Raw genomic sequence first — 26204 nt, forward strand, 5'->3', positions numbered from 1 at the left:
TCCGTTTTCGTTTTAAAAAATAATCCCGTCCACACGTAAAGGCAGAAATGAAGAAAAACGCTGCTATGAACATGCCAAAGCAACAGGTGGCGATATATTCCTAACCTGTAGAAATGTTGGCCAATCAGAAGTCTAGAAGCCTTGGTGGGAAAAAGTAAACAAAGCTGGGGCATAGAAGCAGAACCGAGTCGTATGTGTGGAGGGACAGTAACTGTGTGTATATGTAAGCATTTAAACACTGCAGAGAGTAGAATTAACAGTAACAGTATTGTAGAAATTCATTTCACCGAAACAATAACGTGGCGCACAGTGTGACGTCAAAAAAGGCGCACACCTTTGACGCTGCGTTTTCTCCATTTTTCTAGTCCACACATAAATGCAAAAACTGGCCGGAGTTTTTAAAAATCTCCGTTTTCAGTGACCAAAAACGCCGTTTACGTGTGGACGAAAGGTGCAAACGCATAGAAAAATCTGCGTTTTCAAAAATACCCGGGTACGTGTGGATGTAGCCCATGACAGGGAGGCTGATTTATGAAGCTGGACCCGTCATTGGCCAGAATCTGGAGGCGTTTGTGTCAGTGAAGGTCAGAGGTCACTGAACACACTGCTCTCCGTTTGTTCCCACTGATGTGAAAATGTAAATAAAAGAGCCATGCAGTGTTTTGGAAATCATTAAATGCCAGTATCTGATTAAAAATAAGAGATCATCAAATGACATTAAAATGGAGTGTTTACGTTTGTAAAACGTTTTGAAATATGCCATACTGAGCCAAAAAAACAGAAAGACGTTCCCTCAAGACCAAGTTGGAAAGACTTGATTCATAGTAATCTTGAGATCTGGTTCAAATCTGAAAACTAATACTTGTTGGTTTCAGTATTCAGACAGCATGTGAGAGAGATACTCCCATACAGCTTATGACAAAATTTAATCCGAAGTGATTGATGGCCCTAATCACGACCTTTTGACCTCCCCCCTCCCCCCCGGAAGTGTGTAATGAGCGTGACGAATCGCATCCGGAGAAGGGGGGGTGAACCCCGGAAGCGCGCCATCTGTTGCTAAGCGTGACGAATTGCATCCTGAGAAGGGAGGGGGGAAACCTCCGGAAGAGCGCCATCTGTTGCTAAGCGTGTCGAATTGCATCCTGAGAAGGGAGGGGGGAAACCTCCGGAAGAGCGCCATCTGTTGTTGGGAAAAAAAGTTTTTAGTGGGAGGGAGTGCAGCAGGGGAGGAGAATAAAAAAGCAGAGAGGTGGAGTCCGTCACAATTTCTAAGGCACAGACGCAAGATGGATTTCCTTCTGCAGCCCAGCAGCGTTCCTGTGTCCGATGAGATCTGCTCTCCCAAAGAAGAAGGCTTTGAATATGACATATTCAAATACAGCATATTTACTATGGAAGGCCTCGATCCGGACCTTATGACCCTACCAGAAATACTCCGGAAATGTCTAGTCATTTTCAGACCTGATGCGTCATGTTCCCTAAGCACAGCGGTGATGCAGCAGCTGATTCTGTGCTGTATAGAGAGACAGAGCGGCAGCTAGTTTTCCGCAAACTCATAGTCTGAATTCTGTTTCAATATTATGACAATTTTCTCTGTTTTTTTTTTACAATAGCGGGTGTAATTTTACTTTCTTAAGCTGCACTGGCGTTTGTAATGGAAATAAAGAGTGACTTCCTGTAGAGATTTCAATAGTATTTTATTTTCCTATAATACAGACGCTGTAAAAAACCTTTAAGATACACCATAGCTTGTGATGAAAAGAAGAACTTTCTATCCGTTTGTAACCTACAGGCTGCCTATGTGTAAAAAACGAATAAATATCCCTTAGTGAATACTACTTTTCCTTTTGAGAGACTGAAAAACAAACCATAATTGCAGCGACAGGCGATCTTGTTTCTCACACACACACACACACACACACACACACACACACACACACACACACACACACACACACACACACACACACACACACACCGCGGGTCAAGGAGGAGTTTTTTCCTTCATTACTTTTACAATGGGTTTTCTCAATAGATAGAAAATGATGACGTTGAGGAGTCAACAGCCGATATTATCATTGCTTGTAACCCGGTAAATAATTTCGTACATCTCCTCCCCTAAAATAAGCCTTAGCGGAAAAAAAAGCTCATATTCGAATAAGTTTATTCCCCTCTGTGGGAAAGAGTTTTTTTCTCAGAGTCAACCATGAGGCGAGTTTTGTCAACAGCAAGAACAACTGTTGCCCATAAAGTAAAACAAATATCCGCCTCTAAGTCGTATTTTACCGTTGCAGAATGTGGAAAACAGACAGCCCTCACAGGAGGCACCCAGGGGCCCACCTCACACACCATAGTTAAAATATTTAAATTTCAACTAAATTTGTAGTAATGATCGGATTTCCTCACTTATCTACACCACACTCCTTGTCCTTGATTTCTTATCGTTTCTTATCGTTCCTCTGTCCCTTAATAGAAACCACATATATAGAAACTATCCTCCCTTTCAGTTGTCTTTTGCACTTCCATATCGCAAAGCAGTTACTGTAGGTTATTTTCTGCTTATGCATTAATGTAATTAATTAACTTATTTATCCTTAAGTAAGGTAATGACTTGAGTTCTAATGCTTTTTTGTCTCTTGAGTTAGCTGTCAATGTGGGATTTTTTTCCCCTTTTGTCCAGTTAAAGCTGCCTTTCATTCTTCAACACAGCTTAAACTCTAATAGGTAAGCTTTCTTGTAATTTCTTAGTTCTGCAGGCTTCTTGAAAGACATCCGAGACTCTTCTTTGGATGCTGGCTGCCTTTTGTTTTGTTTTCTGTCAAGATGATCCCACACTGCTTCGATTATCTTGAGGTTCGAACCCTGGAGAGATCAATCCATGACTGATGCGTTGTTTCATCCAGGCATACTTTGACTACATTGGCAGTATGTTTGCGATCATTGTCGTACTGAAAAATGAAGTTGAAGCCAATCAGACACTACGTGGTATTACATGGTCGATCAAAATCTGGTGGAACTTTTCTACATTCATAATTTGATTAATTTGGATAAGAGCTCCAACAACACTGGCTGAAATCCAGCCTCAAAGCACGGTAGAGTATCCACGCTGTGTTAAAGACGGCTATAGACATTCACTGTTGTATCTCTCTTCGGACCTCTTCCATGCATATTTCAAATTTGGATTCATTACTCCATAAGACATATTACAGCTGATTTCTTTTTCCAGTCAATTTCTTGTGTAATTTGGCACACCTCAGCCTTATTTTTCTCTGTTCTCCTTCCTTAAGAATGGCTTATTAACAGCCACCCTTCCAACTCAGATAACTTTTGATGAGGTTTCATGAAATGTTTACAGCACTTGAGTTACTCGCCACGGCCATCCTAAATGCTAAAAACACTAAACTTTAATTCTAAATTACGTAATTAACGTTAACCAGAAAAAACAAGCCAAAGTCGAAATGTTGCTGAGCTGACCTGTGGTATGCTATGTCTTCTAAAGCACGTATAATGTAAACAGAACTGGTCTTTGCACAGAAGCCTGTGGAGCTTCATAATTAACCTCAGTGTGTGAAGAGGACTCTCCATTTAATAATAGCTGTAATAAAATGTTCTGGCCGACGGTGTTAAACGCTGCACTTGGGTCTAGCAGGGAAGATTTCAACTTTTCAATATGAATGAAGGCTGCAAACTGATTAGATTAATGTCTGATGATCTTTTCCGTGCTTCTTCAAGTTTGTAACACCAAACATATTAAAGGATGATGTAAGGCTCACAGGAAGAGTTTAATTAGACACACATTTACTATTTTCTTTATACTCTTTCTTTCTTGACATGTTTAATATGATTACTATCAGAGGAGAAAATTAACCTTGTGTAGTCTAAAAACTTTTTTATTTAATCAAACTGTAATGTTGTTGAACTCTGACGGACGTGTCTTTTAATCTTGTCAACAAATCCTTAATCATCTAAATCTGCCATTTATCATCTTGTAAAATGTTCCCTCTGCTTCTGTTGCACATCTCCCCCGACACTCTCTGCTTCACCTGTCCTGTGCAGGTGGTCCAACCCCTGCCTGCCTCCTTAAACTGGGGTGTTTAAATCTCTTTACCTCTGTTGTGAACTTCACACAAAGTTTGTGGTAACAAAATCAAACTGACGAGGATCTCGTTTGAAAAACACACACACTCACGAGACAAAATAAAAACAGACTGCTCAAAGCAAAAGCAGAGCCCTCACAGCTGGTAGTACAAACACAGTGACAACATGCGTATTAGATACCCTCAGTGCCAAAAGCATAAATATGAAAAAAATGTGATCACCAAGAATATCCTAAAAATGGCATTGAGGTGCGTGTTACAGTAAAGAAAAAAAAAAAAAAAGTAGCCAAATTTTCATCGGAAAATGTTGAATTTTAGTAAAAACAATGCTCTGTAGTTTGATACTGTCGTTACAGACAAAGCAGATGTTTAAAGCCTTTGGACGCACATTTGAAATGCACTCATTCTCCTTATCAGCTGGAAACATTAAAGCCGTAAAATGACTTTTTCAAACGGATAAAAACTATTGAACAGCAGCAATGTTGAGCCTGTTCCAAAATTTGAATGTACATGTGTTGAAGGTGCGGGTCTTGTTGAATTATTAAACATACTTTCTTTAATTTTTCGAGCCACAAAAACAACAACTTTTAATTTCTTCTGCTTGAGTCTCGGCCTCGGGTAGCTCTACTTATCATTGCTCAGTCAGTTGTCTGTTTGCGCTACTTTTTCAAGGAGCAGCGGATTATTGGTAAGGGTGACTTTATGTGTTTAGCTACTTAAGTGGAAGTACTGTGGATAGTTTTACCTTACATACATAAGGCTGACAGTACAGCTTCTGAGGTAACTGTTTACAAAATGTTATATTCTATCCACAAATTCTTTGCAATTTTACATTGATAAACATTATCCTTAACACATTTGGCCCACATAAAGTACTATGGCCATCACACTGTCATTTAGAATTGTTTAAATAACTCGTGTCTTAAGTCCTTCCATCAAACAGAAAAAAAAAAAAGTCGCATGGTTCACTTTATATTTCTAACATTTTGTGATATAAAGTCGTTCATAACAAACTGAAAGGCCGGGAGTTTAAAATGCAAACCGATGGAAGCAGAAGTAGAAGACTATAATGTCTCAGAGCACACGGTGTCTATTAATGTGTAGACATGTATAAATAAGAGCTTAATAAAGATGCTTAATTTCTTAAGAAATAAACAGGTGGAGTGATCTTTATCAAAAGTGGATGTTGCATCTGTGGCTAAACCACTGTACCCAAAAAAAACTTTAAAAATCTACTGTGTGTGAGGCTGTGTAAGTAAAGCTTGCCCTTCACACCTGCGTGTAATAAACCATTTGTTGGGGGTTGTGGATTTGTCACCTCAGCATTGTGAAAGTGGGGAAACATGTTTCTGGCTGTGCATAAGATTCCTCCTTACAACTTAGAATCTCAGTTCTAAATGAAATTCAGATGTTTTTTTAAGTATGGCTAATGTATTATTTGACTTCTAAGGCACACACACACACACACACACACACACACACACACACACACACAAGAACAACACAGAGAAGAAGAAGAGGGGGTCGTTTTACTACACATCATAAAAACGCAATCATTCATCTTCCAACTGTATCTTTCTGTTCTGGCTTTAGAATCATAGGTTGTTTACTGAGCCGTACTTTGGGAGTCATACTATTGTGATACTGGGGAGAAAAGGGTAAGGTTTGATAGACTAAACCCTTACACACACACACACACACACATAACTTGAAAAACCTAAAGAGTGTGTGAGACTGCTAGCTGTGTTGTTCAGCATTAAACTCATCTACAAATGTGTTAGTAAAGAGCGACTTGTACTTCTGTCCCATTAAGCAACGGTTTAACAAATTTCACTGCAAACTATAAAAGGAATCTGGATTTATATAGAACATAGTAGTGATGGATTAAGTGCAGGAAACACTAGTATAAGGTGTCTATTGAACAAATCTCCTTCAGCGTTCAAAATGACCAAAGTGAGGCCTACAGGCGTTTCTCTCGGTTGGTTGTGTTCAGGGAAAAAGCAGCTAAATACACTGAGACTGCTCCCCATTGTTAGTGAGTTAACTCTGGATATCTGTAGGTTTTGTCAAACTTGGAGTGAACAAAAGCAGAAAAACAGTAAAAGATGCAGACAGTGAAAGTCTGGTTTATTTCATGAACACAATGAAACATTTTACAGTCCACAGAGCAAAGTAGCATACATGATAAATAGATACACATAACATGAGAAGTAAAACTCGTCGTCTTACCACATGTTATATTCTGTAAACTTAAAATAACCACAGAAATTAGAGTTTAGTGTTTTAAAGTCATTATTAAAAACATGAGTCAACATTACTGAAGTGACGCTTTAACGATGCGTCTTATCACCGTGTTTATGATGATAAAACATGTTCTCTCGTTAGTAGATGTCAGCGCTGTCACTTGTCATGAAAATGTCCAGAGCCAGGGTTCCTCTTTAATCACCATTGATCATTAATAGGGTCACAAAAGATTTGTCACATTATCCCCATAAACAAAATGCTTTTATAGAAATCATTGTGATACAAATATTTAGATTCTTGATTCACAATGTGCACGAACTCAAAATCTTTAGAGGTTCATATTTATAAAGTATCGCAAATAATACATTTATACCATTGTATGAGCTACACTTCTTGTAAAAAACTGATTGAAAAAAGCTCCTGTCATGACCTTCCTTCTGTGAGGACACACACACACAGAGAGAGAGAGAGAGAGAGGGGGAAGATCATTAGGATTGGAGGCGTTTTTGGATTTTCACTTATTGTTGGCTTTACAGTCACATAAAATTCATTCCAATTTTTTTGCCTTTGCTTCAATTAAGGTGTTTCTTTAAATCTACAGCAGCTTCCTTTTCAAAAAGTTTACTGACATAGTAAGGAAGTAGCTAGGGAACTCAGTAAGTATGAGCAACAACAGCTTAGGGACTGTTTCTACAATAAAGAGGAATTCATCATCATCTGCAGTTCATCAAAAAAAAAAAAAAAAAAACACAACAATTCAGCAGATCCTCAAAGTATGGATACAATCTGTTTTCAGCTGTAGAGGTACGCTTCATGTACTTATCAACATGCAGTTTAGAGGCTTGCATTAGAGTGCTTTGGTACTTGGGCCTCTTTTATTTAGCACGGTTATACCATTGTGTATTTAGCTATATAAATATGCTCAAGAGTCTATTGTATGTTTGTCATGCAATTAAAAATTCAAAAATATAATTTTTAAATCAGTAACTTTGCAAATTTAGCGCGGACCCTCACCCCTCCCTCCGGCTCCCACGGCCCCGCTGTCACCGTAAGACTCATACTCTTCCCCCACGTATGCTGCTATTTCCCCGCGCCCCAATAATTCTTGTCCTGTTTCTGTTGCAGCCTCCCACAGTCCCGTTTTCGGCGTTCCTGCGCGACTCATCTCCCGGTCCTTGGTTTCTCGAGTTTCACGCGTGTTTTCCTTCTACCCTCCCGGGACACCTTCAGTTAAAATAAAGTTTATTTTCTCGTACTCCTGTGTGTGTTGGCTCTGCTTCTGGGTCCAGCTTGTGCGCTGAACTTCGGTTCATGACACTAATAGTTTTAAATAGAGCACCACAAACAACAGGTATTCCTTTAGAAATAAACTTTTCTTGTGTTACTTCTAAAAACTACAGATTCTTAACTCTGCAACAGTTAGACAGAGTTGGTTACAGTTAGGCCCTCAACAGTCAGCAAAACAAGTCATAAAACAATAAAAGAGGCTCCCTTATCAAGAGCATCCCAGCACTGTAGTTCCATTACAATCAGTTTCCTTTATTTTATCTTATCATGTCAGAGGCCAACTGAAACCAAGTCCACCTATATAAAAACACCCCATCAGACACACAGTAGTTTCCTCAGCACTTCACAACTGCCGCAAGGTATAGCGTTTTAACTTTTTTTTTCGGATCCCAGACACAGCGGAAATTTAGAGGAAATGTTTTTGGATAACAAATGTGTCACATTTTCAACAGGGTTTGAATAATCAGCGTTAACACAGAGACATTTATGCGCTGGGTATAACAGACATCCTTACCTTGGAGCAGAGAAACACGGTGTATTGTTGCTTTTCTCTATTGTATAAGCAGCGCCCGACTGTCAGAAACGCTCTGTGCGGGTAGCAAAGTCGGATCCAACGCACATCCAGGAATCCGTGTGAAAGAAAGGTCTCGCTGCAGCTAGGCTCTCAGGATAAAGCAGCCTCTGTGTCCCGCTTGGATCCTCATTCCGAAAATTCAGATATTTAAATAAAATGGTGAATTGGCTAGTGATGAGGAGCCACTTAGATCCGTAAAATGAGGTTTGATTAAATTAAACTCTTATGAACAGCTATGAACTCTACCTCTCTGCTGATGTGTTCCAAACAAGCAATGTTTTCTACACGTCCAAACTGTGTGCTAACTACCTCACACCGCTGTGTCTGGGATCCGAAAAAAAAAGTTAAAACGCTATACCTTGCGGCAGTTGTGAAGTGCTGAGGAAACTACTGTGTGTCTGATGGGGTGTTTTTATATAGGTGGACTTGGTTTCAGTTGGCCTCTGACATGATAAGATAAAATAAAGGAAACTGATTGTAATGGAACTACAGTGCTGGGATGCTCTTGATAAGGGAGCCTCTTTTATTGTTTTATGACTTGTTTTGCTGACTGTTGAGGGCCTAACTGTAACCAACTCTGTCTAACTGTTGCAGAGTTAAGAATCTGTAGTTTTTAGAAGTAACACAAGAAAAGTTTATTTCTAAAGGAATACCTGTTGTTTGTGGTGCTCTATTTAAAACTATTAGTGTCATGAACCGAAGTTCAGCGCACAAGCTGGACCCAGAAGCAGAGCCAACACACACAGGAGTACGAGAAAATAAACTTTATTTTAACTGAAGGTGTCCCGGGAGGGTAGAAGGAAAACACGCGTGAAACTCGAGAAACCAAGGACCGGGAGATGAGTCGCGCAGGAACGCCGAAAACGGGACTGTGGGAGGCTGCAACAGAAACAGGACAAGAATTATTGGGGCGCGGGGAAATAGCAGCATACGTGGGGGAAGAGTATGAGTCTTACGGTGACAGCGGGGCCGTGGGAGCCGGAGGGAGGGGTGAGGGTCCGCGCTAAATTTGCAAAGTTACTGATTTAAAAATTATATTTTTGAATTTTTAATTGCATGACAAACATACAATAGACTCTTGAGCATATTTATATAGCTAAATACACAATGGTATAACCGTGCTAAATAAAAGAGGCCCAAGTACCAAAGCACTCTAATGCAAGCCTCTAAACTGCATGTTGATAAGTACATGAAGCGTACCTCTACAGCTGAAAACAGATTGTATCCATACTTTGAGGATCTGCTGAATTGTTGTGTTTTTTTTTTTTTTTTTTTTGATGAACTGCAGATGATGATGAATTCCTCTTTATTGTAGAAACAGTCCCTAAGCTGTTGTTGCTCATACTTACTGAGTTCCCTAGCTACTTCCTTACTATGTCAGTAAACTTTTTGAAAAGGAAGCTGCTGTAGATTTAAAGAAACACCTTAATTGAAGCAAAGGCAAAAAAATTGGAATGAATTTTATGTGACTGTAAAGCCAACAATAAGTGAAAATCCAAAAACGCCTCCAATCCTAATGATCTTCCCCCTCTCTCTCTCTCTCTCTCTGTGTGTGTGTGTGTGTCCTCACAGAAGGAAGGTCACGACAGGAGCTTTTTTCAATCAGTTTTTTACAAGAAGTGTAGCTCATACAATGGTATAAATGTATTATTTGCGATACTTTATAAATATGAACCTCTAAAGATTTTGAGTTCGTGCACATTGTGAATCAAGAATCTAAATATTTGTATCACAATGATTTCTATAAAAGCATTTTGTTTATGGGGATAATGTGACAAATCTTTTGTGACCCTATTAATGATCAATGGTGATTAAAGAGGAACCCTGGCTCTGGACATTTTCATGACAAGTGACAGCGCTGACATCTACTAACGAGAGAACATGTTTTATCATCATAAACACGGTGATAAGACGCATCGTTAAAGCGTCACTTCAGTAATGTTGACTCATGTTTTTAATAATGACTTTAAAACACTAAACTCTAATTTCTGTGGTTATTTTAAGTTTACAGAATATAACATGTGGTAAGACGACGAGTTTTACTTCTCATGTTATGTGTATCTATTTATCATGTATGCTACTTTGCTCTGTGGACTGTAAAATGTTTCATTGTGTTCATGAAATAAACCAGACTTTCACTGTCTGCATCTTTTACTGTTTTTCTGCTTTTGTTCACTCCAAGTTTGACAAAACCTACAGATATCCAGAGTTAACTCACTAACAATGGGGAGCAGTCTCAGTGTATTTAGCTGCTTTTTCCCTGAACACAACCAACCGAGAGAAACGCCTGTAGGCCTCACTTTGGTCATTTTGAACGCTGAAGGAGATTTGTTCAATAGACACCTTATACTAGTGTTTCCTGCACTTAATCCATCACTACTATGTTCTATATAAATCCAGATTCCTTTTATAGTTTGCAGTGAAATTTGTTAAACCGTTGCTTAATGGGACAGAAGTACAAGTCGCTCTTTACTAACACATTTGTAGATGAGTTTAATGCTGAACAACACAGCTAGCAGTCTCACACACTCTTTAGGTTTTTCAAGTTATGTGTGTGTGTGTGTGTGTGTAAGGGTTTAGTCTATCAAACCTTACCCTTTTCTCCCCAGTATCACAATAGTATGACTCCCAAAGTACGGCTCAGTAAACAACCTATGATTCTAAAGCCAGAACAGAAAGATACAGTTGGAAGATGAATGATTGCGTTTTTATGATGTGTAGTAAAACGACCCCCTCTTCTTCTTCTCTGTGTTGTTCTTGTGTGTGTGTGTGTGTGTGTGTGTGTGTGTGTGTGTGTGTGCCTTAGAAGTCAAATAATACATTAGCCATACTTAAAAAAACATCTGAATTTCATTTAGAACTGAGATTCTAAGTTGTAAGGAGGAATCTTATGCACAGCCAGAAACATGTTTCCCCACTTTCACAATGCTGAGGTGACAAATCCACAACCCCCAACAAATGGTTTATTACACGCAGGTGTGAAGGGCAAGCTTTACTTACACAGCCTCACACACAGTAGATTTTTAAAGTTTTTTTTGGGTACAGTGGTTTAGCCACAGATGCAACATCCACTTTTGATAAAGATCACTCCACCTGTTTATTTCTTAAGAAATTAAGCATCTTTATTAAGCTCTTATTTATACATGTCTACACATTAATAGACACCGTGTGCTCTGAGACATTATAGTCTTCTACTTCTGCTTCCATCGGTTTGCATTTTAAACTCCCGGCCTTTCAGTTTGTTATGAACGACTTTATATCACAAAATGTTAGAAATATAAAGTGAACCATGCGACTTTTTTTTTTTTCTGTTTGATGGAAGGACTTAAGACACGAGTTATTTAAACAATTCTAAATGACAGTGTGATGGCCATAGTACTTTATGTGGGCCAAATGTGTTAAGGATAATGTTTATCAATGTAAAATTGCAAAGAATTTGTGGATAGAATATAACATTTTGTAAACAGTTACCTCAGAAGCTGTACTGTCAGCCTTATGTATGTAAGGTAAAACTATCCACAGTACTTCCACTTAAGTAGCTAAACACATAAAGTCACCCTTACCAATAATCCGCTGCTCCTTGAAAAAGTAGCGCAAACAGACAACTGACTGAGCAATGATAAGTAGAGCTACCCGAGGCCGAGACTCAAGCAGAAGAAATTAAAAGTTGTTGTTTTTGTGGCTCGAAAAATTAAAGAAAGTATGTTTAATAATTCAACAAGACCCGCACCTTCAACACATGTACATTCAAATTTTGGAACAGGCTCAACATTGCTGCTGTTCAATAGTTTTTATCCGTTTGAAAAAGTCATTTTACGGCTTTAATGTTTCCAGCTGATAAGGAGAATGAGTGCATTTCAAATGTGCGTCCAAAGGCTTTAAACATCTGCTTTGTCTGTAACGACAGTATCAAACTACAGAGCATTGTTTTTACTAAAATTCAACATTTTCCGATGAAAATTTGGCTACTTTTTTTTTTTTTTTCTTTACTGTAACACGCACCTCAATGCCATTTTTAGGATATTCTTGGTGATCACATTTTTTTCATATTTATGCTTTTGGCACTGAGGGTATCTAATACGCATGTTGTCACTGTGTTTGTACTACCAGCTGTGAGGGCTCTGCTTTTGCTTTGAGCAGTCTGTTTTTATTTTGTCTCGTGAGTGTGTGTGTTTTTCAAACGAGATCCTCGTCAGTTTGATTTTGTTACCACAAACTTTGTGTGAAGTTCACAACAGAGGTAAAGAGATTTAAACACCCCAGTTTAAGGAGGCAGGCAGGGGTTGGACCACCTGCACAGGACAGGTGAAGCAGAGAGTGTCGGGGGAGATGTGCAACAGAAGCAGAGGGAACATTTTACAAGATGATAAATGGCAGATTTAGATGATTAAGGATTTGTTGACAAGATTAAAAGACACGTCCGTCAGAGTTCAACAACATTACAGTTTGATTAAATAAAAAAGTTTTTAGACTACACAAGGTTCATTTTCTCCTCTGATAGTAATCATATTAAACATGTCAAGAAAGAAAGAGTATAAAGAAAAATAGTAAATGTGTGTCTAATTAAACTCTTCCTGTGAGCCTTACATCATCCTTTAATATGTTTGGTGTTACAAACTTGAAGAAGCACGGAAAAGATCATCAGACATTAATCTAATCAGTTTGCAGCCTTCATTCATATTGAAAAGTTGAAATCTTCCCTGCTAGACCCAAGTGCAGCGTTTAACACCGTCGGCCAGAACATTTTATTACAGCTATTATTAAATGGAGAGTCCTCTTCACACACTGAGGTTAATTATGAAGCTCCACAGGCTTCTGTGCAAAGACCAGTTCTGTTTACATTATACGTGCTTTAGAAGACATAGCATACCACAGGTCAGCTCAGCAACATTTCGACTTTGGCTTGTTTTTTCTGGTTAACGTTAATTACGTAATTTAGAATTAAAGTTTAGTGTTTTTAGCATTTAGGATGGCCGTGGCGAGTAACTCAAGTGCTGTAAACATTTCATGAAACCTCATCAAAAGTTATCTGAGTTGGAAGGGTGGCTGTTAATAAGCCATTCTTAAGGAAGGAGAACAGAGAAAAATAAGGCTGAGGTGTGCCAAATTACACAAGAAATTGACTGGAAAAAGAAATCAGCTGTAATATGTCTTATGGAGTAATGAATCCAAATTTGAAATATGCATGGAAGAGGTCCGAAGAGAGATACAACAGTGAATGTCTATAGCCGTCTTTAACACAGCGTGGATACTCTACCGTGCTTTGAGGCTGGATTTCAGCCAGTGTTGTTGGAGCTCTTATCCAAATTAATCAAATTATGAATGTAGAAAAGTTCCACCAGATTTTGATCGACCATGTAATACCACGTAGTGTCTGATTGGCTTCAACTTCATTTTTCAGTACGACAATGATCGCAAACATACTGCCAATGTAGTCAAAGTATGCCTGGATGAAACAACGCATCAGTCATGGATTGATCTCTCCAGGGTTCGAACCTCAAGATAATCGAAGCAGTGTGGGATCATCTTGACAGAAAACAAAACAAAAGGCAGCCAGCATCCAAAGAAGAGTCTCGGATGTCTTTCAAGAAGCCTGCAGAACTAAGAAATTACAAGAAAGCTTACCTATTAGAGTTTAAGCTGTGTTGAAGAATGAAAGGCAGCTTTAACTGGACAAAAGGGGAAAAAAATCCCACATTGACAGCTAACTCAAGAGACAAAAAGCATTAGAACTCAAGTCATTACCTTACTTAAGGATAAATAAGTTAATTAATTACATTAATGCATAAGCAGAAAATAACCTACAGTAACTGCTTTGCGATATGGAAGTGCAAAAGACAACTGAAAGGGAGGATAGTTTCTATATATGTGGTTTCTATTAAGGGACAGAGGAACGATAAGAAACGATAAGAAATCAAGGACAAGGAGTGTGGTGTAGATAAGTGAGGAAATCCGATCATTACTACAAATTTAGTTGAAATTTAAATATTTTAACTATGGTGTGTGAGGTGGGCCCCTGGGTGCCTCCTGTCAGGGCTGTCTGTTTTCCACATTCTGCAACGGTAAAATACGACTTAGAGGCGGATATTTGTTTTACTTTATGGGCAACAGTTGTTCTTGCTGTTGACAAAACTCGCCTCATGGTTGACTCTGAGAAAAAAACTCTTTCCCACAGAGGGGAATAAACTTATTCGAATATGAGCTTTTTTTTCCGCTAAGGCTTATTTTAGGGGAGGAGATGTACGAAATTATTTACCGGGTTACAAGCAATGATAATATCGGCTGTTGACTCCTCAACGTCATCATTTTCTATCTATTGAGAAAACCCATTGTAAAAGTAATGAAGGAAAAAACTCCTCCTTGACCCGCGGTGTGTGTGTGTGTGTGTGTGTGTGTGTGTGTGTGTGTGTGAAACAAGATCGCCTGTCGCTGCAATTATGGTTTGTTTTTCAGTCTCTCAAAAGGAAAAGTAGTATTCACTAAGGGATATTTATTCGTTTTTTACACATAGGCAGCCTGTAGGTTACAAACGGATAGAAAGTTCTTCTTTTCATCACAAGCTATGGTGTATCTTAAAGGTTTTTTACAGCGTCTGTATTATAGGAAAATAAAATACTATTGAAATCTCTACAGGAAGTCACTCTTTATTTCCATTACAAACGCCGGTGCAGCTTAAGAAAGTAAAATTACACCCGCTATTGTAAAAAAAAAAACAGAGAAAATTGTCATAATATTGAAACAGAATTCAGACTATGAGTTTGCGGAAAACTAGCTGCCGCTCTGTCTCTCTATACAGCACAGAATCAGCTGCTGCATCACCGCTGTGCTTAGGGAACATGACGCATCAGGTCTGAAAATGACTAGACATTTCCGGAGTATTTCCGGTAGGGTCATAAGGTCCGGATCGAGGCCTTCCATAGTAAATATGCTGTATTTGAATATGTCATATTCAAAGCCTTCTTCTTTGGGAGAGCAGATCTCATCGGACACAGGAACGCTGCTGGGCTGCAGAAGGAAATCCATCTTGCGTCTGTGCCTTAGAAATTGTGACGGACTCCACCTCTCTGCTTTTTTATTCTCCTCCCCTGCTGCACTCCCTCCCACTAAAAACTTTTTTTCCCAACAACAGATGGCGCTCTTCCGGAGGTTTCCCCCCTCCCTTCTCAGGATGCAATTCGACACGCTTAGCAACAGATGGCGCGCTTCCGGAGGTTTCCCCCTCCCTTCTCCGGATGCGATTCGTCACGCTCATTACACACTTCCGGGGGGGAGGTCAAAAGGTCGTGATTAGGGCCATCAATCACTTCGGATTAAATTTTGTCATAAGCTGTATGGGAGTATCTCTCTCATGTGGACTCAATCATATCAGAAACCAGGATGGTGTCAAAACATGTACACGAGGTCCAGACACTGAGCTGCCGTCTTTTTCGTAACCTCCGGTAACATAGTTTAAACTGGAAAAAACTTTTTTTGATGTTGTCTTGTTATGCTTGTTTACATCATCATCAGTGATGCTCGCATTAATGCTGACCCTGGTCTATGAGTTTTAGAGCTCATGCCAAACCATGTAAACAAAACTGCTGCTTTCACTGGACCCCACGTTCATTTAAGCCATAGGTGTCAAACTCTGGCCTGCGGGCCAAATTTGGCCCGCAGCCTAATTACATTTGGCCATACCAAATTATTATTAGAGCTGGCCTACTGGTATTATACAGATAATATATATATTGTTTAGTATTAAGCTTTGCTTGTTCCATATTCAGTTTTTCAGCAAAACTTGTTTGAGTCCATAAGAAGAGATTCATTCTTAAATCTGGAGGAAGATTTTTTTTTTACAATAAATATTGATGTTAGCCCGCGACCTTGTTCCAGTTTTGAATTTTGGCCCACTGTGTATTTGAGTTTGACACCCCTGATTTAAGCCATCGTGGGGAAAGTTGTAACTGTGGGGGGGTTACATCTCTTGGCCGGCTTGGGAACACTTCAGTCTCCTCAGAGGAGCTGGAGGATGGAAGATATGAGGAGATTTTGGGGGGATGGCCATCAGCAAAATGTGGTTTTAACATTTTGTACGTATTTCAGCTGCATGACTCCACATCAGGACAGCCCAGCTTCTAAACAGGCCTGCCAGTAATTCTGAAGCAGTGGATCCTGGGGTCGTGTATGAGGTTATGAAGTGAGAGATGAAAGCTTTTTGCTTATAAAACTGTTGCTAAAAGTCCAACTGACCCCCCCCCCCCCCCTGAAATAATTGCATACACTAGAAGAAAAAAAGAAACACCAATAAAGCCTTAAAGTTTTTGAGATTCTTTCAATAAAAATAGGCTTTAAATTTTTTTTTGTAAATAATAATTTTTATTTCTTCCTTTTTGGAAGGCATAAAATGTTTGTTTACAGTAAGTAAACCATACCTACCATGTATGTGTCTTCACACAGATGTGCTAATGCTGTCAGTGCACCCCACTCCTCTGCCTCCGTCTGCCCCAACCCTGTGTCCCCCGCCTTTCTGTCTGGACCGGCATCCTCCGGAGCCGCTGTCCCTGCCGCCTCCTCCTCATCCAGCCAGAAGCCGGTCACGCTCGCCATGGAGCAGTCACAGCTGCCCGTCACGGGTGCCAGGAAGGCCAGGGTCCTGTATGATTATGATGCCCACGACACCAGTGAGCTGTCATTGTTGGCTGATGAGGTACAGCAGAGTCAAGCTGAGTCACCACATACACACACTTCACTTCACTTCACTTCACTTGTAAGTGAAGTGTGGCTCTTCAAATGCCTTATTGCTATAGGTCGCCTTTTTTTGGAATCTTTTTGCAGCTTTCAATGTTTCCACACAAAATACAGATATAAGCTGTCCAAAACAATGCAAACTGTTAGTGTTTGTTTCAATGGCATGTGAGACAAACCAGCACCTGCCTTCGTCTCAGACACTCCTGAGCCTAAGGCTACGAGTATGAATAGAAAGAGCGCATGGGCATGTGTAGCATTTTTTTGTGATCCCTTTGAAAACTCATTGGCCTAAAATCCCGACGTCAGGTCGAGACATGATTCTCAACTTTTAAAAAGATATCTATTGACAGGCTGTGAATCCCCCGATTGCAATAGTGCAGTCATTATTATCACGCAGGGTTTGCACTAAAGAGACGGAACTTGAAAGAGTGTTTAATGTCAGATCAGACATTTGTAGTTTAACTTCTAAAGTTCAGGCCACACAAACCACAACCCTATATTTCTGAAAAAGTCCTAAAGAAAAAATGTTGATGTTTCAAAGATTTGAGAGAACAACTTTCCAAAACCTAAAAACCCCTTGGACACGCCGTGACCTTGAACATATTTTTGGTTATTTTTCCAGCAGATGTCGTGGACTGAGCCATGTAGCACCATTTCTGTCTGTCTTTTCTGATTTGGGGTTGAGCATTTTTTTTTTTTCTCAAATCTCTTTATTTGGTTTTCCAGTGTTCTTTATCATAAAAGGCAACTAAGATTCAAATATAAATGATTACATATATACAATAGAAATTAAACACAGTAAAAAAAAAAAAAAAAGGCAACAACAAACAACGTTGGACAGAGGATGCTATTTATCGAACTAACAATGAGGCTCAGTGACCATTTATATCTGTACAGTATTGAAGAAATCTATAAAAGATTGCCAGGTTGAATGGAATTCCTCCAACCTCCCCTTTAGTAGGAGTTTAATTCTTTCCAGCTGCAAGTGTCTCAATACATCTTGTATTAACGCTGATGTGGTAGGAGGCACCTTTTGTTTCCAATTTAGTAGAATCAAACGGCGTGCCAGCAGCGTCACAAAACGTATCACATTATTTTGGGTGGCTGATAGGTCTACAACAACCGGCTTCACTCCAAATAAAGCACAGATTGGGTCTGGCTTAAGTGGTTTTTTTAGAATTTTAGACAAGATATGAAAGACATTATTCCAATATGTTGCTATACAGGGACAATTCCAAAACATATGCGCCAGTGAAGCAGGTTGCTGTTTACATCTTTCGCAGGACGAGTTTACATTGGGGAACATTTTTGACAGTTTCAACTTTGATAAATGGAGTCTATGTAGCACTTTAAACTGTAAGAGTCCATGACGAATGCAAACAGAGGAAGAGTGTACATTTTCCTGGGCTTTTGTCCATTGATTATCTGTAATTCTCGTACCAAGGTCACACTGCCAGGCCTCTCTCAGATAGTCAAATGTGACAGTTCCATCCAGTTGTGAGTGCGTTGTGAATTTTTGTTATTAGTCCTTTCTTGAGTGGATCAAACTGAAATAAGTTATCTAAGGCAGAGTCTGGGGGCCGACCTGGAAAAGATGGAAAAAGCCTCCTTACAAAGCTTCTGCTCTGTAAGTATTTGAAAAAGTCATTACTATGCAAGTCAAATTTTTCTTGCAGTTGCCGGAATGTGGGAAAAACCTTGTTGATGAATAAATCCTTTATTGAGTGCAGCCCATTGTGGTTCCATTGGAGAAATGAAATGTTTGAAAGTGATGGTGTGAATGTTGCGTTATTCATGAGTGGAGTTAGTATGGAAGCTTCCCTCCACCCGAAATGTTTCCTTATCTGTGTCCAGATTTTAATTGTATGAGAGACTACAGGATTTTTAAAGTCATGTTTAGGGATAGGGAGAGCTGAATAGATCATAGCTTCTAATGAGGAGAAGCTTTCATTCTCCATCGTTGTCCAGTCGGCCCCCTTAGTCTGCAACCAAAACGACATGGAACGAACATTACATGACCAATAATATAGACGGAAGCATGGTAACCCCATCCCTCCCTGACATGTCGGTCTCTGTAGGTAGCTTTTCTTGATTCTTGGATTCTTTCTGTTCCATATGAAATAGGATATTAAGGAGTCTAATTTATTAAAACAGGCTTTATTAATCACAATAGGGATACACTGAAATAAAAATAAGAATTTGGGAAGAATATTCATTCTAACAATGTTTATCCTCCCTGCTAGTGAAATTGGTAGATTAATCCATTTGTCTATGTTATTTTTGGTTTCATCATATAGTTTAGAGAGATTGTGTTTAAATAAACCATAATAATCCTGAGTGATATTTATTCCAAGATATTGGAACTGATTAGAAACCTGAAATGGCAAGGTATTGAAACAACTTGGGTTACCTATTGCTTTAGAGTTGACTGGGAATAGCACACTTTTAGATAAATTCAATTTGTATCCTGACACTTCTCCAAAATTCTGCAAAATTTCCATGATGACTGGGACTGATTTTGCAGGGTTAGAAATATACAGTAGTAAATCATCTGCATAAAGCGAGACTTTATGTTCTGCTTTTCCCCTTCTGATCCCTGTATATTCGTCTGTTGAGCGCAGTAGAAGAGCTAAAGGTTCAATAGCCAACGCAAAAAGCAGAGGTGAAAGAGGACAGCCTTGTCTTGTTGAACGATTCAGATCGAAATAGTCGGAGTGGACATTGTTTGTTTGTACCGACACTTTTGGTTGGATGTATAGTAGTTTAACCAGAGAAATAAATTTAGGGCCAAATCCGAACCTCGACAGGGTCGAGAAGAGATAATCCCACTCGACCCTGTCGAAGGCCTTCTCCGTGTCCAAAGAAAGCAAAATTTCAGGACTAGGATTGTGCTTGTCTTGCGTATAGATAATGTTTAAAAGTCTTCTAATATTAAAAAACAGCTGCCTGTCTTTAATGAATCCTGTTTGGTCCTGAGATATAATTGTTGGCAGAACAGTTTCCAGGCGTGTTGCTAAAATCTTTGCAAGTATCTTATTATCTACATTAATTAAGCTGATCGGTCTATATGAAGCCGGGTCTAAAGGATCTTTTTCTTTTTTATAGATCAAAGAGATGCTTGCCTGATATAAAGTCGGCGGTAGGGCTTTTTTGTCCAGCGCCTCATTATATACTTCTAGTAACAGGGGTGAGATATGGTCTTTAAAGGCCTTGTAAAATTCCGAAGTATAACTGTCTGGACCTGGAGCTTTGGAGTTCTGTAAATTATCTATTGCTTGCTGTAGCTCTTGTATAGTTATGGATTTTTCGAGTTGTTCTACTTTGTCTGGGTTGATCACAGGTACACTAAACTTGTTAAAGAACATCTCAAATAGTGCGGGGTTCTTTTTTGATTCTGAGGCGTATAAGTCTACATAGAAACTTCTGAATATACTATTTATCTCCTTTGGGTCCCTCGTTATTTGTCCCGTATTGGTGCGAATTTCTGTGATCAATCTTGTTGCTGCTTGTCTCTTGATTTGTTGTGCTAGAACTTTACCCATCCTTTCCCCCTGTTCATAATATTTATATTTTGCCCTGGTTAGAAGCTTGACTGTTCTTGCGGTATACATCAATTCTAAATCAGCTTGCAGGGACAGTTTCTTCTTGTGCAAGACTGTTGAGGGCCGCGCTGTGTGTTGTCTATCTACTTCCTGTATCTTGTCTTTTATACGTCTCTCTTCTTCTCTTTGTTGTTTATTCATTAGACTCTTCCGCGAAATTAACTGCCCCCGAATGTACGCTTTTAGTGCTTCCCACAAGGTAGACTTGGTAATATCCGGAGTGTTGTTAATTGACAGGTAGAAATCAATTTGGTTCTTAATGTCTTCTATCCCCTGTTTATTTGATAATAAACTATTATCAAATCTCCATATCTTTGTTGTGTGATTGAACCCGAGGGCTAGTTGCAAAAGGAGGGGGCTGTGATCCGACAACATTATTGTGCCATATTCACAGCGCTTTACTGATGGCAGAAATTTAGAATCGATTAAAAAAAAGTCCTGGTATATGTCTGGTGGACCGGAGAATAGAATGAATATTGTCGCACATTAGGATTCTGAACTCTCCACGGATCAATTATTCCATAATTTCCCATAAATTCCTGGATGGCCTTTGCCGATTTAGATATTTTGGCAGGTTTACTCGATGATCTATCAAGGTTAGTATTTAACACCAAGTTAAAATCACCTCCTATGATTAATTGATGAGTATCGATATCCGGAAGCTTTGATATTATCGACCGTATAAATTGCTCATCGTCCACATTCGGAGCGTAAATATTTACTAACATAACTAAATGACCATAAAGTTTGCCAGTTACAATAACATACCTACCCTGAGTGTCTGGTAGTATTTTTGCTGCTGTAAATGGTACCGATTTTTTGATCAGTATGGCTGTGCCTCTGCTTCCAGCTTTAAACGTAGAGTGAAATATTTGTTCTATCCATTTGCATCGTAATCTGTTGTGGTCTTGTACTTATAGATGCGTTTCTTGCAAAAAGATTATATCCGCGTTTACTTTTTTTTAAGTGAGCTAAAATGTTTCCTCGTTTCACTGGTCCCCTGAGTCCCCTACAGTTCCATGTTACAAAGTTGACAAGATTTTGTGGTGCTCTCTCAGTAGAGGTACCAATAGTTATTAACTGTTACTGAGTGGTTGATGGATCTTACTCTGAGCTTTCTAAAAGTGATCCTCTGAAATTCACAACTTTCTTGAACCAAACTAAAGAACAACCTCATGAACTCAAACCGGAACCCTTTCTTCATTTGCAAAGAAAAGAAAAACAATTTTTGTCCAGCTTTTTACAGGCTGTAGACATCAGACTCACCACTAAACTCCTTAAGATTGTCTATTATTATATGCTATTCCCTCCTGGGTCATGTTTGTAAAGATGTGGCTAAGCGGTAGATGTGGCTGGGTTCTGGACGTGGGTACTGACGAACTTCTCTGCTTCGCGCGGATCTGTGAATGAGTGCTTAGCGTTGTTCACCGTTATAGTCAGCTTCGCGGGGTAGTACAGACTGTACGGGACGCCAGCATTCCGCAGTTTCCCTTTCACGGGGTTGAATGACGCTCGAAGTTTGCTGACCTCAGGATTCATGTCCGGGAAGATGTGTACAGGTGATCCTTTGTAGAAGAGGCGACCTTTTTCCCTGGACAATCGTAAAATCTTCTCTCTGTCGGTGTAGTAGTGCAGGCGGACTATCATGGCTCTTGGGCGCTCCCCTGTCCGTGGTTTCGGGGCGAGGGTTCTGTGGGCTCGGTCTATCATGATAAGCGAATCATCATTTTCTTTCCCGAGCACTTCTGAGAAAAATTCTGCCATGAAACGGCTGGGGTTTCCCCCCTCTGCGTCCTCATTAATGCCCACCACACGCAGATTGTTTCTGCGGCTTCTATTTTCTAAATCCAGGCATTTGTCGTGTAGCTTGTTGTAATCTTTCTTTAGGGTTTCGTGATCTTTCTCCAAGGCTGTTAACCTGTCTGTAGTGTCGCAGAGGGCCCGCTCCATGTCCTTCTGTATACTTGTTGTTTCTGCATGAGTTTCGTGCAGTGCCTCTATTTTCTGTGATAGCTCATGTCGAAGCTTATTGGTGTCTGCTTTAGCTTCTTCTCTTAGCGAGGAAATGTCCTCACGTAAGTTTTCATGCATGTTATCTATCTGCATCTTAATATCGTTCGAGTTCTCGTCCGCCATATCGTGTTGTGGCTCTTCGCCGCCAGATGTAGCAGAAGCTGACGACAAAGTTTTTTGCGTGTATTTCCGACTACTCTTCATGACTCGCTTTGGTCAGGAGGAGTTTGTACAGTTGAATCTTGGTCCAAATCAAAGTCAATATGTGTCCCAGGAGGTTTGGATAATCAAAAATCTTAGCGGAGCTGCCTTTCGCTGCTACTTACTCCATCGGCCGGAAGCAGAAGCCCGGGGTTGAGCATTTTTGATGTTCTGTTCTGGTCTAGGAAGAAAAATCTTTAATGTTTTGGGTGTGAGGAAATAATGGCCTGTCTTGATATGGGTAGCTGGCTTTAGAAGAACAAAGCTTTCACGGCTGAGAGCGCGGTAAGGGAGGACTCTAAGGCTACGTCCACACTAATGTGTTTTCGTTTGAAAACGCATCGTTTTCTCTCCGTTTTGGCCTCCCGTCCACACTGAGACTACGTTTTTGCTCAAGGAAAACGCCGCGTTTTGAAAATGCTCTCGAAAAAGAATACATTTGAAGACGGTGCGTTTGCATCGCAGTGTGGACAGTGAAAACGCAGACTTTGTAAAACGGTGACGCATTTTAGTCATGTGATGCTTGTATTGTTATAAAGGGCATTATACAGCAGTTGTTTTGTTTGCTCTCAACTTGGACAGCCCTATTAAAGATTAATATCAGTCTGTACATGCTCCAGAGAGCTTTTCTTCAAATTCTTTAATTCTCACTTGCTTTTGCAACTTTGTACTTTTGTGTTACTCGCAGCAACAACTCCACCTCATTGTTAGTCTATTTAAAAAAACTTGGTGCTTTTCCTCAACCTTTTGCTGCGACGTTTCAAAGAGCCAGAAAGTAAATAAACGTCAGACAGAAATGAGGCAGGCCGAATCTTCTTGCGCTTCACGCATGCACAGTACTGGAACATAAGCGTTTTCGGCCGTTTCAGTGTGGACGCATAACTTTGTGAAAACGACTGAAAACACTAGTGTGGAAGCAGAGCGTTTTCAGATGAAAACGGCGTTTTCAAATCTATCTGGGTTAGTGTGGACATAGTCTAATGCAGACAGCACGCGGAGAAGCACGTGTGAAGTGAAAGGGACTTTATTTACACAAGATGAAAAAATAACACAATGAATAAACGAGAACTTAAAGTGAGCACGCTAAACAACTGTCTCAGTTTCTAGCTCTTCTGAGGAAATTACGAAACCAAAGATTCACTCAGAAACTTAAATGAAAGCACATGGACCCTCGACTCAAAATACAGAATTTCCTAAGCACAATAAACACTAACGTCTCTCACTATGGTTAACGTATGAACAGAAATAGTGTGAGCAACACTAAGAGAACGTCACATTTACTGTTTTTCACCATCTTTTGTTTTGAACTGGAAACACTGCTTACAGTAAAGAGTTTTTAGTAGCCCTAAACCACTCCATCTATATCATCCCATGTCCATTAATTATAACCGTCATTTACAGAATGAACTATTTTTTTAATATTAAAGAAGTATTTGCACAGTGTTTACTGTGACCAACTGGTTATTGTATGAGCGTGCAAAACCACTTAATCAAAAAGTCTGCAAACTATCATGACTCAGACCGACCGCAGTCACTAATTTATAAACACAGATTGCCAAATGTTACAGTCAGTCTGAGTCAGTCTAAACCGATGAGCTCAACTCGTCTTCTCTTTCTGCAGTACAGGACTCGACTCAGTTAGCAACCTGTGTTTTGGTTACATTGCTATATCAAACCAAAGTTACTGAGCACTCATGTTTGCACTTAAATTGCTGTCCTGCAGCAGCTAAGTCACTGTTTAAATTTCTGTTTCATATCTGAGGTTCTTGCTTGAAGTATGTATGTTTTCTTTTGTAGACAGATTTGGGATTTTCACTGATTTATCGCTGATGGATTGCAAACATGGCTCCATTCAGTCCAAACTAATCGCAGACTGAGTTCTTCTTATTCCTGTGTTACGATGAGGTCATTTTGAAGATGGTAACTAGCTATGAGTGGTCAAAGGTCTGCAATGGCGTGTCCAGCGGGGTGGCCTGGGGGGGGGGCACAGGCCATCCCCCAAACCAGACTGGCCACCCCAGGTGCCACCCCAAAGGCAAAACAATAAAATTCAATCAAATATCAAATGTCCGATTATGTTTTCACGGTGACGCTCAGATATCCGAGTGTAAGTGAATGCAGCATCGCTTCTGCGCTATGTGCATCACGTTAGCAAAGGTAGGAGAGCCAAGCGCGAAAGATAGCACTGCAGGAAACAATTTTTCGGTGAAAGAAAATGAGGACAGAATAAATGTCCCGGTAAGTAATATCAAGTTTGTTGAGTTTAGTAAACTTCGGTGAAATTAGAATACCAAGGAAAAAAATAACACTTAAAGAATTATTGCAGCTGTGGAATATTTCAGACAGTATGCTACTGAGGGCAGCTAACATAAGAGTTATGCGTTATAAGATATAATCTAAGTCGTAACATTGCTGTATGGAGCTGCAAATTTGGTTGCAGGTTAACATAGCTGGACTGGCCATCGGGCATACCGGGCATATGCCCGGTGACTTATTTTTTATTTTTTTTGTAATGGCATGAACAATGAGAGGTGGTGGATTGGCCAGATGCAGGTCGATGTGTAGAAATAACTCCGTTGTTTGGTGGTGGCTATGGCGGGGCTTCCACAGAGGCAACAGGTGGATGAGGGAAGGGGAGGCAGGAGGAGAGACCCGAAGCAGCCACCAGTCCGAGTGTCAGGTGAACTGAACTTCAGGTAAGAAGTTATGACCTGCAGTCTATCTGGGTCAGATATAAACCAAGTTTAGGTGGAGTTTATTTTCATGTTGCTGACTTTTTACTGTCAGTTGCAATAACTCATACTGCGTTCTAGCCAGCTTGACGGAGTTTTTATACAGCTGGGTGGGTGCTATGATGTTACTGATAGTGAACTTTATTTTATTCATAAGGTTAGTTAGTAGAGTTGCCAACGGCTCCTTAAAAAAATGGAATGGTCCCTCATTCAGAGAAAATATTATGAGTTTCGTATTGAGCTGAGAAGAGTTTGTCCCGAACTTCAGCTAGAATGGAAAAAGACACAAAGCTGGATTTATTCTGTCTTTACGCTGCACAGCTGCCTCTTCTCTCATTCTCTCCCCCTCCCTCTCCTGTTGCTACTTCAATCATGAAACTGATCGATGATCAGCTGATCGGCTTTTCTCTCTTGTTTGTTTATCGCCCACTTTGCGCCAGAAAGAGGAAACCAGCAGATATTGCGCTAAACAACAGCAGCACGTTTAAGCTTGATCAGCTGTTGTTAGAATGTATTTAATATTAATTTCTAGTATCAGCTGATGTTTGCTGGAGCCACAGCTGTAAAGCTGCTGGTCATGATGTCTGTTTAGATATGTGGTGAGAGGGAAACATGAAGATGAAACCAGGAGATGTCCTTACTGAATCATCAGAGCTGAACAGGTGATGGAGAAACAGGTTTACCTTTTAGGTGACATGAATGAGTTGAAGTTATGAACTGTTTCTGA

General features: G+C 39.8%; 1 protein-coding gene across 5 annotated transcripts in view; it reads left to right on the forward strand.

Annotated features, from left to right (window-relative positions):
* The window catches only part of sh3glb2b (SH3-domain GRB2-like endophilin B2b), a 74916-nt gene that overhangs the window by 22348 nt on the left and 26364 nt on the right, over positions 1-26204 (forward strand). For all 5 annotated transcript variants that reach the window (XM_085278833.1, XM_085278837.1, XM_085278834.1 and 2 more), the window contains one exon: positions 16639-16888. In XM_085278833.1, coding sequence (XP_085134959.1) covers positions 16639-16888 — 250 coding nt within the window. The remainder of the gene's footprint in view (positions 1-16638; positions 16889-26204) is intronic.

The sequence above is a fragment of the Mchenga conophoros genome, linkage group LG7 (assembly GCF_057382185.1).
Source record: "Mchenga conophoros isolate Kocher_MC1m ecotype Shallow Benthic linkage group LG7, M_conophoros_male_GT1.1, whole genome shotgun sequence".
NCBI classification, from domain to species: Eukaryota; Metazoa; Chordata; class Actinopteri; order Cichliformes; family Cichlidae; genus Mchenga; species Mchenga conophoros.